The sequence below is a fragment of the Triticum aestivum genome, chromosome 7B (assembly GCF_018294505.1).
Source record: "Triticum aestivum cultivar Chinese Spring chromosome 7B, IWGSC CS RefSeq v2.1, whole genome shotgun sequence".
NCBI lineage: Eukaryota > Viridiplantae > Streptophyta > Magnoliopsida > Poales > Poaceae > Triticum > Triticum aestivum.
In genome coordinates this window covers 536314001-536330080 of record NC_057813.1, presented here as the reverse complement: position 1 = coordinate 536330080, position 16080 = coordinate 536314001, and the positions used below count along the sequence as shown (strand labels likewise).

The window sequence follows — 16080 nt, the reverse complement described above, 5'->3', positions numbered from 1 at the left end:
CAAACAGTTCAAACTTGGTAGTATTATCTTTGTGAAAGTGCGACAAATGTGCTGATCGTGTGCGTCCTGAGAATAATAATTCTAATTGTTGTGCATGTTGATCCCGTGGCACTGATAGAACGAGCCAATGCATTGCTTGTTTTAAGTATAAATTTCTATTAAAGCTAATTAAATTTAAGTAAAGTGACCACTAACTCCTGTTATTACAGTACCAATACAGACCCGCTCGTGAACCGACGTGTGGCCGGAGTAGGTTTCTTAATGGAGGCGTTTGAATGCGCCGAGGGTGCATCTTCTGCCGGGCGTGCAGCGGACGAGGGAGGGGTAGTAACTGTTGTCGCCTGTACACACTCAGCTTACTGTTGAATCCAGTTCCCCAAGAGCTGAAAAACGAACTGCTGCCGCCGCCTACACACTCGTTCACTCGAAGAGACTCCAATGGCGATCCGAGGGGTGAGCCTGCTGGATATGGACTTCAGCAAGGAGTTAGTTCGCCGTTCAGTCCTATGGCTGCACCAAGTTGAATGTGATGTACACCAACGATACGGACTCGGTGAAGCTCTGCCTCGCCTCAGTCCTATGGCTGCACCAGGTTCTGGAGCATTCGCCCGTTTCATCGGCAGCGCCGACTGCACCTTCGCTACGGTGGAGAGAAGGAAGAACGCGACGATTCGGCCATCTGGTGCAACAAGCTTGTCGACATCCAGAAGCAATACAAGATCATCAGCAACGGGCAGGAGAAGGACTCCGTGGTTGACCTCGCTGAGACCATCATCGACCCCTGATACGCCAACATGAAAGAAGACGACCTGAACACGTGGGAGGTACCTCTGAATCTAGCCTACATAACCTACGCGGCCAAGGACGCATACGCATGCTACGACATGTACAGGCAGATCTTGGACATGAGGGCGTGTCTGCTTCCCGTAACCGACGAGTACACGGACAGCCGCAGCGTCATGATCAAGCGTGCCAGGAAGGTCTAGATGTTGTACTTTATCTGTTTATAAGCACCTTTATCATCTGAGTGTTTCATGCATTAGCCTATGTGTCGTAATTATCTGTTTTGTCCGAAATATTTCTTTTAAGAACCCATTAACCTGATTGCTTTTTTAGTGGCTATTTGCTTATGTATGTAAACTAGTTCACTTGTCCGTAAAAAAACTAGTTCACTCGGCTGCCGTGCTTTGAATCTCCTTCCTCCCAACATATTCCTCTCCTCAGGTGGACCCAGCAGGTCTCTGAATTTTCTCCCACTTTCTTTTTCGATGTAAACTGAGTTTTCTCCCAGTACTTTCCCCTAGAACCAACTCAACTGTCCCACGTCTAGCCTAAAAAATAATAATACCCCACGTACTATTAACTCATCAAATTAAAATGATATTTTATTTCGTAAGTTGAAAGTTCTTACAAAATAATAATAATAATTGTTTATATATAACTTGCCAAGTTAACTCCTAGTGATTGCGTACATAAGCTTGCAAAGATTTTACTGACGTGCAATCATGTGTTTATGTTTTTATAACATTTCTCCGTCTAGCCCAACATGATATTTTCACCCAGCCCAGCAAGTCCGCGGATTTCGAGAAAAATGCAAATGGGATTTAAACGGGCTGCATAGATGCTACATCATTGTTTCACCCAGCCCACCAAATGGACTAAAAAACAAATGGACTGGCTGACATGTGGGCCAGTAGGTCGAAGCCTAAGAAGGCGTTGGATTTACATCCAACGGCCGACATTCTTCTTCAATCTCTCGTCTTCTTCCCCCAGCGCTGCCGGAACCGCCTGCTCCAGCCTTCGGCGTCCAGCGGCGTTGTTTTGCGCTCCTCAGCGAAACGCTACCCCGCCGACGGCCAGGCCATCCCTCCACTCCGCACCTCCTGTTATTCTCTGCCGAGTGTAGGCCCACCCCGCACCCGAACCAGTCAAGTTTCCCACTCCTCTCCGTCTGCGACTCCACTGCCGCGTCTTCCCCATCTCCGGGTCGTTCCAGTCTGGGGCCTTGCCGTCGTCCACCGCCTCGGTGCGCTCGGCGCGGCGTGGTCAACATACGAGAGTCATCGGAAGAGGACTGTACGTGGAGAGCCTGACGGCTGGGACCCACGAGGTCCATGGTCGCACGCAAGGAAAGTTCCTCCTTATTACGCACTGTACGTGCACTGTACGTGGGAAGGGCTTCTGTATTTCGCGAAAAAAATGTCCCCCCCGCTGACAGGTCGGACCCACCAGCTATATCTTCGCACGCAAGGAAGTGCCTCCTTATTACGCACCAAAAAATGAATACCCCCTGCTAGCTGGGACCCACCATAGTGGGTGGCTGACTTGTGGGCCTACTAAGTTGACGAGGACGGAGGGCTTTGTCAACTTAGTCAATATGAACGATTCTAGCTCCAGTGACCGTACGATGTCCATCCAACGGCCATAGTGCTTCTTCAACCTCTGGTCTTCTTGCTCCAGCCGCCCAAAGCAGCGCCGGTCGTGCCGCGTGCTCCTGCCTCTCGTGGCCGGCTGTGATGCCGCGGAGGCCTCACCGCCCCTACTACTCCCACCGCCGGCGCAAGGTATCCCTCTACTCACCCACACCCCCTGTTATTCTGCGGCGACAGCAGCCTCATGCCGCAGCCGAACCAGTGAACCCTCGTACTCCTCTTCGCATGGGCATCCACTGCCGCGTCTTCCCCGACTCCTCGTCGTCCCCTTCCTAGGCCTCGCCGTCGTCCACCGCCTTGGTGCTCTCGGCGCGGCGTGGTCAATATGGTCAACGACTGACTTCCATCGAAAGAGTACTGTACGTGGAGAGGCTGACAGCTGGGTCCAAGGCCACAGCCCAGTTTTTTTGTGATTTGCCAAGTAAGTCGCTTTGTCAGGCCTGTTGGGCTGCAAATCTTTCAAGACGAGGAGAGCTTCATTCGGCTGGCCGAGAAAATGACCTATCAGTAATGAGAAATGGGTTGTACATTTTTAAAACACATCAAACCGGCAATTAGTTTCAAATATCTTTTTTTCATTTCGAGATTTTAAATTACATTAATTTTTATGCGTGGAGAATTTGTTGGATTTTATATTGATATACATTTATTTTTAAAATCAGTTTGAATGTGAGTCGAAATTTCGGGATTAAAAACAGTTCGGACCGCACCGAAATATGCAAAATTTCGTATAATTTTTTAACCGTGGCCACAATATGGGCTGTAATGCTAACAAAAAGAATATGGGCTCCAAAAAAACCTTAAGAATTAGCAAATGGGCTGTAAATTATTAGAAATAATGGCAGATGGGTTGTATGCTGTTTTCCACAGATTTGAGGCTTTCCTAAAAAAAGGTTGACGCACAAGCAGTGACTATTGGATGGCCATCCAATGGCCGTCGTGCTTCTTCAATCTCTGCTCTTCCTGCTCCAGCCGCTCAAACAAGCGCCGGCGGGACTGCCTGCTCCCTCCTTCCCGCGGCCGGCTGTGCTGCCGCGCAGGCCTCACCGCCCCACCGTACTCCCATCGCTGGCCTAGCCATCCCTCTACTCACCCACACCTGTTGTTATTCTTCGGCGACGGCAGACGAACCAGTAAACCCTCGTTCAGTCGTACTCCCCTCCGCGTGGGAAACAACTGCGGAGTCTTCCCTGCCTCCGTGTCGTTCCCTTCCTAGGCCTCGCCGTCGTCCGCCGCCCTGGTGCTCTCGGCGCGGCCTGGTCAACGTGGTCAATAATCGACATGCATCTGAAGTGGACTATACGTGGAGAGGCCGACAGCTGGGTCCATGGCCGCACACAAGGAAATGCCTCCTTATTACACGCAAAATAATGATCCCTCCACCTGACATCGGGGACTCACCGAAAGGGCCTCAGTATTTCGCGAAAAAAACGTTACCGCCGCTGACAGCTCGAACCCACCAGCTATATCTTCGCACGCAAGGAAGTGCCTCATTATTACGCACAAAAAATAAATACTCCCCCTGTTAGCTGGGACCCAGTATAGTGGCAGGCTGACTTGTGGGCCTACTAAGTCAACTTAGTCAATATGCACGATTCTAGCTCTAGTGACCGTACGATGTCTATCCAACGACCGTAGTGCTTCTTCAACCTCTGGTCTTCTTACTCCAGCCGCCCAAGCGGTCGTGCCTCGTGCTCCTGCCTCCCGTGGCTGGCTGCGATGCGGCGGAGGCTTCACCGCCCCCTACTACTCCCACCGCTGGCCAGGCCATCCCTCTACTCACCCACACCCCCTGTTATTCTGCGGTGACGGCAGCCTCACACCGCAGCGAACCAGTAAACCCTCGTACTCCTCTACGCGTGGGCATCCACTACCGCGTCTTCCCCGGCTCCGCGTCGTCCCCTTCCTAGGCCTCGCCATCGTCCACCGCCCTGGTGCTCTCGGCGTGGCGTGGTCAACGTGGTCAAGGAATGGCTTCCATCGGACGTGGACTGTACGTGGAGAGGCTGACAGCTGGGTTCACGACCGCAGCAAGGAAGTGCCTCCTTATTACGCGCAAAATAATTATTCCTCCACCTGATAGCAAGGACCCACCGGACGGGCCACCATATTTCACGAAAAAAATGTTTCCCCCCTGACTGCTGGGACCCACCAGCTACACCTTTGCATGCAAGGAAGTGTGTCCGGGCAAAAAAAACAATTCGCCTCCCTGACTGCTGGGACCCACCAGCTACATCTTCGCACGCAAAGAAGTGCCTGACAGTCGGGACCCACCTGGTCAAAGCGTACGTAGCATTGTCATTCTGGTCGCGAACGTGTACGTACATACTGGTCGATGTAGAGGCGCGTACGTGTCGTAGTAGAGGCGCGAACATAGCATGTACACGTACGTACAACGGCGAGGGTGCAAGAAAGAAAATACGGTCACGTACGTACATACGGGCAGGGTCTCGAACGCCTAATCGTGCATACGTACATGGCTAGGTCGGAACGGAGAAACAACGTCATCGTCATGTTCATGGGGAGCCAACCGGCTGGGTCGGAACGGAATGCGTGGTCGTGTTCAGCGGGAGGGCTTGGACGGAACAGGCGATGGAAACGAGGCCTGGCGTACCGCACAACGGAGGAAACGGCTTTGTGTTCGACCGGCCACGTTCGAAATGGGGTCCTGTTGATCGGGAGGGGCCTGGCGTACCGCAAAACGGAGGAAATGGACCTCCTATGGTCGAAACAGGGGTCCTGTTGATCGGCGGGGGTGTGGCGTACCGCAAAACGGACGAAACTGACCTCCTACGGTCGAAACGCAGGTCCTGTTGATCGGGAGGGGTGTGGCGTACCGCAAAACGGACGAAACGGACTTGTGTTGGAGCGCTACGGTCGAAACAGGGGGGACGGGTGTAGCGTACCGCAAAACGGGACTCCACGGGATACTGTTCATCTCCACCGTCGACCTCCTCCAGCCTCCACGGGCTTCTGTTCATCCAGCCTCCACCGTGCGCTACTCCACCGGCTACTGTTCAACCACCCCTCCACGGGCACCCCTCCATCGTCTACTGTTCATCCAGCCCTCCACACCATGGGGTCCTGTTCAACCACCCCTCCACGGCCACCCATCCACCGTCTACTGTTCATCCAGCCCTCCACACCACGGGTTCCTGTTCATCCAGAGGCAACGCCACCGCTCACTATTCATCCAATCCCCCCCTCCCGCAACGCTCACTGTTCATCCCAGAGGCAGCATCGATCGGCTTCAGTTAGCAGCAGTAGTGAAGGAATCGCTCCATCGGGTTCAGTTAACAGCCATCGATCGATCGCTCGGGTTCAGTAACGCGTAGCCTGCGGTGCAATCGCTCGGGTTCAGTTAGAGCCCAATGCCTCGCTCGGCTTCAGTTAGAGCCAACGCCTCGCACACACGCGCGTACGTACGAGAGAAACGCGCATCGCTCCACCCCCGACCTCCCACCGTAACCGGCAACTCCCCAAAATTTTCCTCCCCCTCGCTTCTACCACGGTTTTTCCCGTCATGGACGGCCCAAAGAATGTCATGCAGCTGCGTCTCCGCCCTCCCAGGATAAAAAGCCCATTTTCTATCATGATTTTTTGTCATAGAAGTAGGAGCCCACCACATCTATGATGATACCGGGTTTTGTCACAATTATCGTCATAGAAGTGTCATATGTATGACAGAATTTTTTTTGTTCGGCCCAAAATGTCACGGATGTGTCTTTTTTTTGTAGTGGTGGATTGGGGGTGTTGGATATCTCTATTCACAATAAAGCTCTTCTTCTAAAGCACCTTCATAAGTTCATGAATAAGCAGGATCTTCCTTGGGTTAACTTGATTTGGGACACTTACTATGGGAGCAGTGCACCAACTGGCAGACCCGTTGGATCTTTCTGGTGGAAGTCCATCATCAAACTCCTTTCCATCTTCAAAGATATGGCTCATTGCACTGTAGGGCAAGGTACTTTGGTTTTCTTTTGGCATGATAAATGGGGCCCTACTTCACTCAAACTGCAATTCCCACACTTGTTCTCTTTTGCAAAGGATGAACTTCTCTCCATTAAAGAAGCTACAGATTCCATCACATTCCAAGATCTTTTTCACTTGCCCCTGTCCAATCTAGCTTTTTCACAGTTTCATCAAGCCAGAATTTGTCTAGAACAAGTTAATCTCAGAGACAATGTTGATCAGTGGAAGTACATTTGGAACTCAACCATCTTCTCACCATCCAAAAGCCTACAATATTCTCATCAAAGGGGAAAATGCTCACCCAGTTTTTAAGAAGATCCGGTCTGCTGTTGTTCTGTTGAGATATAAAATCTTCTTCTGGTTGTTGCTCCATGACCGGGTCAACACAAGAGGCCTGTTGCACAGAAAATCTTTCCATCTCCCCACCTATGTATGTGAGCTCTGCAACGATCGGGTTGAGGAATCTGCTCAACACTTATTCTAGGACTGCCCCTTCGCACTGAGATGCTGGGATATGATTATACCACACAAACAAAGAGACACAAGTGTACTTTATGAGACGTTGCTAGCTCTGGATCAACTACCAAAGGAGGTATGCCTGAATTTTATCATCATGGCATGCTGGCAGATCTGGATGCACAGAAATGGCGAGATCTTTAGACATATTGATCCCAATACCATGACTTGGAAAATACTCCTCAAGAAAGATCTAGTTCTTCTACATCATAAGATCAAGTTGAAGAATAAACAAGCTTACATAGACTGGATTGAAGCAGGCTTCTAGTTCTCTGGTCGATCCCATGATGTTTCCAAAAGGAGGAATTGGTTAACTTAGTTCCCTCTTTTTTTCTTCTTTTCTTTTTTTGCTGTACATATACTTTTATGAATGAAATTATACAGCAGAACGATTGTTCTACGGTCCCGGCTTAAAAAAAAGCACTCTTTGGGGATGAAGGTCACACCATCAACGTCTGACATGTCTGTGACTCTAAACAGGGAACCACAGTATCAGTCCTAGAGCATCATGGCTGCGTCGCCATTCATAAAAATGCATATCGTTTATTTGGCTTACTAGTATCTCGCGAAGACCTAACATTTATAAGATCAACGTCAACCATTTCTCGCTATATATATACAACTCCTTGAACAGTAAGATTTGATAAACCAAAGGTAGTCTGCGGCTTCAGTGATCGAACCATCAATGGGACGGCAGGGCATGTTGGTATATATAGCTGCATCATTTGATATCGAGTCATGAGTATGGTTCTTGCTGTTCGTGCTGTCATACAGCCTTCGTGCTAAGCTAAGCCAACTCTTTAAGAAGAGGAACGAAACCTGTGATTGCTTCACGTGATTCTTCTTCTGTTGAATCCGAGGCGCAGTGCGCTTGTTTCCTTTCTAGGCTGTGCACGCAACGGACTGGACCACCGGTTCCAACTCGTAGCCAGATTTGGACTCAGCCAGGCTCACCGGATTTTTTGTCAAAGAAGACCACATGTCGAATGAAATTGCCAAAAAAGAACCCCTCTAAAACAAAGTGACAAAAAAGACCCCCTTAGCCGTGGCGGCAGGCCCGGCAGGCGGCACGTGGCACCTGCCGCCACAGCGCGAGGCGGCAGGCCGCCACGGGGCCAGGTGGCATTCTGGGCAGAACAGGATTCTCGCGCTCGCGACGGAACGGCAATGATAGTGGGGCCCGGCCGCCTCGTAGCACGGCGGCACGATTGTGCCGGCTGGGCCTTGCCGCCTCGCGGGCTGACGGCAGCCCTGTTACTTCGCTGGATTCCCGCTCGCTCCCGCCGTGCTTTTCTACACGGGCCAACAGCCTGCGCTGTTGATTTGGCTTGACGGATGCGATGGGTCACTGATTCCCAATGTTTCGTCTTTTTAGCATTAATTGAAGGCGGCAATGCACTGCGTGATTACCACGATGCGACAACATTAAGGCCAACTTCAGCGCATGATTTTAAACAGACGTCCGTTTTGACCTGCTTTCATCTATTTGGGGCAGCAATGGTGTCGTCTATATCCGCTTGGGACTGTTGCCGTGTCGGTGCACCCAACATGTGGCCGAAACCCATATCATGTTTGGGGTGGACGTGATATAAAAAATTCACAAAAACTCAATAAAATAGCGAAAAAAATTAAAATAAACACAAACATAAAAATATAAGAACATAATTAAACATCACGTCCCAGAACGACCCCATTCAGGAGTTCACATAGACATAATTAACATAAAAAACAAAAGAAAAGCGCCGCCCGCGCTCCTGCCGTGCCCGTCGTTGTCTCCTCACGCGTCGTCGTTGTCGTCCTCGTCGCCAGTGAGGTCGATGTAGGCCGGCGGCGTCCAGAGGTGGGTCGGTCCCTGTAAGGCGGGAGGCTCCTGGAAGGTGGGAAGCGCCTGCACCACCTCACCCTGTGGCGACTTCTTGCGCTCCTGGAAGGTGGGAGGCGCCAGCACCTTCTCCCTCACCTCCTCCTTGACGTCCCTCATCTCTAGCTCCGACATGGCTATGTCGCCGGTCGCAGAGTGGCGATCATGGTCTCCAGGCTCTCCCATTGGCGCTCATCATGCGTGTTCATAGAATATTCCATGACACGTTGAAGGAGCCGGGCCTCCTCCTCTGTCATGCGAGGAGGTGGTGGTAGCGACGGAGAGGGCGAAGGCGACGGCGCCGGCGTGATGTCGCGCACCCGCGTACGCCCGCGCATGTGGGGAGGGCTCGGAGCACGTGCGCAGCGCTCACGTGGCCGCCGCAGCCCCGATGAGGTGCCGACAAAGAAGGACCGGCTCCTTCAACATGTCATGGGCAGGTGAACATCGAGACCGACGGGATCGGCACCCGGTCCACGGACAAATGCCAATTATTGGGCAGGCGAACATTTCTCCAAGGAAGCAGCGTCCTCGTCTCCCAATAGCGGTGACAAACATCCGCGTGGATGTAGTGTGATAGTAATCGGTTTGTTTTTAGTATCATTTTCTTAGACTTTAAATATAAGTGTGATAATAATATTTTAATACCATATGAGTAAGACATTAAATATCTTTTGATTTTAATATTTTTTACATACCATCCAATAATTATCGTTTACATACAAATAATAATACGACAAATATTAGTAGCAGCAGTAACATCATTCACAACAATACATAAATACAAAAGATATTCACAACATTACAAGGCTTCATTTATACCTTAGGTTTAGTATAGATGTTGTTCCGAATAAAATTAAGCGTCACAATAGTCCCAAAATATATCCGTCATCAGTAATATATCAACGGACAATTTCTTCAATCACGTCATCTCCTCCTTTGCTTCTCAGATGATATTATTTTTACCTAATTACGTACATCATTAAGGATATTAGATCTAATCTTAATATACAAAACTGGAGTAGCCGACTAGGAATCAGTGGGCTTTCCGAATCAGTGCAGGTCTAGGAAACAGCGCGTGTAGAAAACCACGGCGGGTAGCGAGCGGGAATCCAGCGAGGGAACGGGCTGCCGCCATGCTACCAGGCGGCCAGGCCCCACTGCCGTTGCCGTTCCGTCGCGAGCGCGAGAATCCCGTTCTGACTAACACGCTGCCTGGCCCCGTGGCGGCAGGCCCTGCCGCCCTGCCGCCTCGCACCGTGGCGGCAGGTGCCACGTGTCGCCTGGCTGGCCTGCCGCCACGGTCGAGGGGGTCCTTTTTGTCACTTCGTCTTAAAGAAGGTCTTTTTTGTCAATTTCGTTCGACAGGTGGTCTATTTTGACAAAAAATCGGCTCACCGAACCGTGCGCTAGCGGAAGAAGCACGACGCACGCACCATCAATAAAAACAGAGATGCCTTCGGTGTTTCTCTCATCCTCACAACGGACGCACGCGCACGTATTACTGTACTACGTATTGTACTACTACTAGGGCAGACATGGCGCGCGCGACGAAGCTCGTGCTGCTGACGGCCTCGCTCGCCGTGGCAATGGTGCTGATGTGCGTCGCCATCGGCGACACCGACACGAGGGCCGTCCCAAGCCAGAGCCACCACCGTCTGCGTCGCCCACGGTTCCACTACGAGTCCGACTACCTCTACATCGCCGACGCTTACATGGGGCCGATACGGGTCGGGCCCAACGGCTACCTCTACATGCGGCGACAGTGCTCGCCGTGGCAGCTCACGGTCTGCCCCTTCGCCTCGCGGATGGAGCTGTCGTTGATCAGGGGATAAGCATTGTGTACGTACTTTCGGCACGGTTCACGGCACCAGTTGAAGCATCGCGCGCGGAAACGGCCTAGTACGAAGAGCAATAGCTGACCGGGATCGATTTTTATTTATTTATCAGGAAAGCTTCTAGGGCTGGATCGACTGAGGGGCAAACGTTTGCATGCGTCTCCTTGTTCACTACGGAGTAATAAAGTTTACAAGCACCAAATAGGTCGCCCGGCTCAACTAGCAATACGCCAATCGTGCCTAGCTCTGGTGTACGCTAATGGCTGAGACTATCAGTTGGTCTACGCCGTATAATGTTGTATTTCCTCTTTTGGACATGTTACGTATTTGCTTTGTGCACACTTTGTAATATACTCCATCCGTTCCTAAATATTTGTCTTTATAGAGATCTCAACAAGTGACTACATACGAAGCAAAATGAGTGAATCTACACTCTAAAATATGTCTATATATATTCGTATGTGGTAGTTCATTTGAAATCTCTAAAAAGACAAATATTTAGGAACGGAAGGAGTATATGTAGTCGCCATCAATTGGCATATGCTAGTGCCCGCTTGGAGTTTAATTTCCATTTACCAACGCATTTCATTTTCTCATAGTTTTCTTGTGCACAGTTTGTACTTCCTCCGTTTTTATTTAGTCTGCGTATTAGATTTGGTCAAAGTCAAACTTTGTAAACTTTGATAAAGTTTATAGACAAAAATATTAACATATACAATAACAAATCGACAGCATTAGATTCATTATCAAATGTACTTCCACATCATATAGATTTGTTATGGTAAATATTTATATTTTTTCTATAAACTTGGTCAAACTGTAGAAAGTTTGACTCCAGTCAACTTTAATATGCGGAGTAAATAAAAACGAAGGAGTAATAATCAATGTCTTCGGTTCTCTTCGGCTCCAATTTGCACTTTTTTGTCCTCCCATCAGACTGGACAAGCACATTTGGTTTCTGGGTGTATATACGCCCTAAATAAAAAAAATAGTAACTATGAAAATAGTCAGAACATTCCAAAACTTTTTGTGAAATAAACTTGACATGTTGTTGTATTCGTATAAAATGTTTGGCCAGGGAAAAGACTCCATGGTATTGTTGGTTGGAAAAACAAAAAATCAACATTGTATACAACTTACTATTCACACTTCTTGTCCTTGTGATTTTGTTTTTTGACAGATTTCTTTTTCTTCATGAAATTTTTTATACGAGTACAACAGTAGGTCAAGTTTGTTAAAAAAAGTTTCTGATTTTTTTAATATTTCTATTCTTTTTCCCATGTCAAGTGTATGTACACCAAACAACCAAAGGGTATTTCTTGTATATACACCTGATATAGGAAAATTTCAAGAAAAGTAAAAAACTGAAAACAATTTTTAAAATAAACTTGACCTTCTGTTGTACTCGTATAAAAAGTTTCACTAAGGAAAAACTTCACGCCGACTTCAGGGCTAAAAAACAAAATCTCAAGGAAAAAGTGTCAATAGTAACTTGTATATAGTGTTGTTGTTTTTCTCACAACAACATCATGGAATTTATTTCCTAGGACAAACTTTTTATATGAATATGACTGAAGGTCAAATTTATTATAGAAAAAGGTTTTGGAATTTTTTGACTTTTTTTCAATCACTATTATTTCATATCGGGTGTTTACGCACCGAGGAGGTAAACGTGCTTGTCTATAAGACATGACAGGCACATTTGTTTAACTAAAAATGATTCTGTCCGTATGTTGTAGTCCATTTGAAATGACTAAAAAGACAAATATTTAGGAATGGAGGGAGTACATGCGTATTCGACACCGATTGTTTCTACTCTTGTGGAGTTTATGAGCATGAACTTTGTGAACTGTGAAGATTTATCTCTACTACCTAAAAGAAACGGAGCGTTCCCTCTCCCCTCTTACCTTCCCAGCCCTTCGTCCATCCCCTCGAGCGATTTTCTCTCCTCGCGATCAATCCTTGGTAATCGGCAATTCAATCAATTCACGTATACCAATCAATCTCTTATTTGGAAACGCATAATAACACAATTAATTCAGGTCAATCTCCTATTTCCTTCCACTCTAAAATTGCTCTTACCAAATCTCTCCTGGTTTTTTCTTCCTCTAGCCATTCCCTCTTCTCAGCCTCCCTCGACCCCAGGAGCCATGCAGATGCCAGTAGTCCACCGACCAAACCCTATCCTCTCCCATCTCGTTTCCTCTCTTGCGTGGCATCATGGCAGATCAAGCAGCGGTCAGGGCATGAGGGAAATACCGGCAGCGGGCCTAGGTGACGTCGAACTGGAGCAATGTCTTCGTTTCCAGGTTGACAAATCATCTTTTATGTCCCTTCCTCTCCTTCTTTGGTGGCTAAGCTTTGAAGATTTTTGAGATGCTCTCATTACCTTCAATGGTTACCTCATCACCAGTGTGTTCTCCTTGGGGTCGTGGACCATTAACCCCAGCGTCAGCATGTTCTGCGTTTGAGTCGTCGTGGACCATTGACGCCCAGCATGTTCGGCGTTTGAGTCGTCGTGGACCATTCACCATTCAGTTGTGAGTCCTGACCACGCATGGGCAACCGGTCGTGGCCGAACTCGATGTTAGTTTAGTGTGTTTGCATGTGTTGATCAACAAGTACAAAAGATATTTCGAGTAAGAATATAAGTAAATTAGTGACATATTCTAGACATTTGTACAAGAAATTTTGCACCTCCTGGGTCCAACTACTTATCAGAGTGAACACTAGGATTCCCCGCAAAAAAAAAGAGAGTGAACACTAGGATTGCTACTTTCCTCAAGAAATTTCCCACACTTTTTTTAGACATATGTGCAGCACGTTACAAAGGGATCATTGTTGTAGAATCACCCGAATGCTGATTTGGTTGCAGAAGGTGTTATCATCAGAGAAAACGAGGTTGAAGAAACTTGGTATCCATGATTGGAACTCTGAATATGCATGCATTATGGCCATGCAAAGTATCCTGTAATTAATCGAAAGATGAAGCGACGAGCAGTGTTGCAAGGCGACGGCGGAAGTGCATCGGTGATGGCGTGGCTAATTGGCCAAGGTATATATCTCTTTATATATCCAGTTTAACTCCACAAACACAAGGCATTGTCCGTCAATAATCCTTGTGTTTGAGGGGAATGTTGGAATGACATAACACGAAACGGCAAATTGAGAAACTTAGAAAGCAAGCTGAAAGCTTGGAATAATCTTTGATTTTGTGACACTAGAAAATTATTTATACACATTATTGTTAGCTTGAAATATCAAAGGGCAATATGTTTATTTAATATGTAGTGCAATTTCCATCAGATGTGGAGGATTTCAAAGGTATATCATAAACATGATTAATGTTGAATCACCAGAATATGCATATGTTCCGTTGCAACGCACGGGCAATTACCTAGTCCAAAAAAAAAGACATTGTGAAGAGCTCATCCTCTTTTCGTGAAAGTTCCATAATAACTGATGGTTAATGTTTCAAATTTCCCGTACAAATGATGGACGTAATACAGGTAAATTTATAAATCTGCAAAATTCTAGCTTCAAATGCGTGAGAATATTCTAGCTCCAAAATTATGACTGCATTGCCCCTAGCAACAGACTGCTTGTGTCGAAGCGCTGGAACTGCGAGTGCGCCGTGTAGTCGCGGTCGAGATTAGTGAAGTTGTCGCCCACGCCCATGGCCATGGGGTACCCGTACCCGCCAGGTGGTGGTGTGTTGACGTAGTCCCCGCCGGTGATGACCTGAGCGGAGTAATGGGGCGGCAGAGTACCGTCGGCGAAGTCAGGGTAGCACCCATGTGTCATGACTGCATCGCACAGCTCGTCGTTGGCCCACATGGTCAGGTCAGTCCAGTCGTAGTCAGCATTGCCAAAGCCAGGCGCGAGCATCTCGCCGCCGCTGGAGGAGTTGTTGTAGTCAGCATTGACGAAGGCCGGCGCGAGCATCTCGTCGCTGCCGCCCGAGTAGTTGTAGTCAGCATTGGCGAGGCCTAGCGTGAGCATCTCGTCACCGCCGGCCGAGTAGTTGTAGTCAGCATTGGCGAGGTCTAGCGTGAGCATCTCGTCGCCGCCGGCCGAGTAGTTGTAGTCAGCATTGGCGACGCCTGGCGAGAGCATCGCGTCGCCGCCGGCCGAGTAGTTGCCGCCGACGCATTGGAAGCCGCCGCACCCTGGCTGCGTCTGGAAGGGGTCGTCCCATGAGAATTGCTCGAGTAGGCCCTCGTTGTTCCCAGCGTGGAACGATACCATCTGCAGCTGCTGGAAGCCGGCGGCGTCCATGTCTACGGGGTTGCCGCCACCGTGCCCGAGCTTCTGCGGCATGAGGGCGCCGTGGGAAGAACCCTGGAGCGGGCCGTGGCCGCCGTCGGCAGGTATGCCCAGCGCCTCCATCCTGTCTCCCGTGGCCCGCAGCACCGTGTCGATGGTCTCGAGCAGCCCGCGCGCCTCCTCCAGCGTCATGTCGTTGAGCGCGGCGTCCCAGTCTGCGAGCGCGCCGGGGCAGCCGTGCCGCGTCCGGGCGAGCTTGGCCCTCTCCTTGCCCAGCTCCGTCTCCATGTAGCACCGGTGCGTGTGCCGCGCGCGGGTCTCCGCCGGGACGGCGCGCCGGTACCTTTCGAGCACTCCCTCCTCCGACTCCCACACGAGCGGCGGAGCCCCCGCGCCGGCGGAGCAGACGAGCGCGACCGGGACCGCGCAGAGCGTGGCGAGCTCCGACGCCTTCTTCTGCAGCCCCTTGGTCCTCCTGGCGTGCGTCTCGGCGCGCGCCAGCGCCTTCTCGATGAGCCTCATGGGGACCTTGCGGCAAGGCATCGTGGGCGTGGCTGCAGACCTGCGGTGCGCGTGCTTTGCTTCTTCCTCTGCTCCTCCGATCAGACCCGCTTGGCTTGGCTTGGCTGGCTGGATGGAGCTCTCCGGCGAAGCGGCCGGTATATATAGATAGAGTACGCGACGCAGGCTTCTGTGCGCCGGGGGCGGAGGCGGAGGCGGAGGCGGATTCGTCCGTCTCTCCCGAACGCGCCGGCCGCCATGTGCTACCTAGTGCCTAGGCAGTAGGCAGTAGGCACTAGGCTTATTAAGGTCCGTAATCTTGCATCAGTCTGGCTTAGCGCCAAACAAACGATGCTGCAGGCTGCTGGCTGCGGTTTAAAACAGCACTTGAGGCCGTGATTAGCCAGAAAAGGCAGGGGATTATAACGTACTCCTACTCTGGAGATACGTACACGGTATGGTGGTGGGAAACCGTTTCGACCCCGGTAGAGAGGCTTGGTGAATCCGGTTTCTACTTGGCGCAATTAATGCGGCATCATTAATCCCTGCACGGCGAGCGCCGTCGCTGGTGCGTCTATGCCCGATGCTAGATGCCGGCGGCCCGCCCCAGCCCCCAGGGCACTTGCGCCGCCTGCCGCCCGCCGCAGTTGGAACTAATCGGAGTGTGGGTTTCAGATGAACATTTTGCTGATGC

The 16080-nt window shown here is 49.8% G+C and overlaps 1 protein-coding gene across 1 annotated transcript; it reads right to left on the bottom strand.

The window, feature by feature from the left end:
* Nucleotides 1-14078: 14078 nt before the first annotated feature.
* LOC123162211 (uncharacterized) lies at nt 14079-15728 on the bottom strand. Its single transcript, XM_044579995.1, has one exon. It carries the CDS (start codon nt 15426-15428, stop codon nt 14190-14192), a length of 1239 nt encoding a protein of 412 aa, XP_044435930.1. The 5' UTR covers nt 15429-15728; the 3' UTR covers nt 14079-14189.
* Nucleotides 15729-16080: the final 352 nt, after the last annotated feature.

Coding starts and splice junctions, on each gene's coding strand:
- LOC123162211 (XM_044579995.1), bottom strand. CDS start 15,428: ATGCCTTGCCGCAAGGTCCCCATGAGGCTCATCGAGAAGGCGCTGGCG.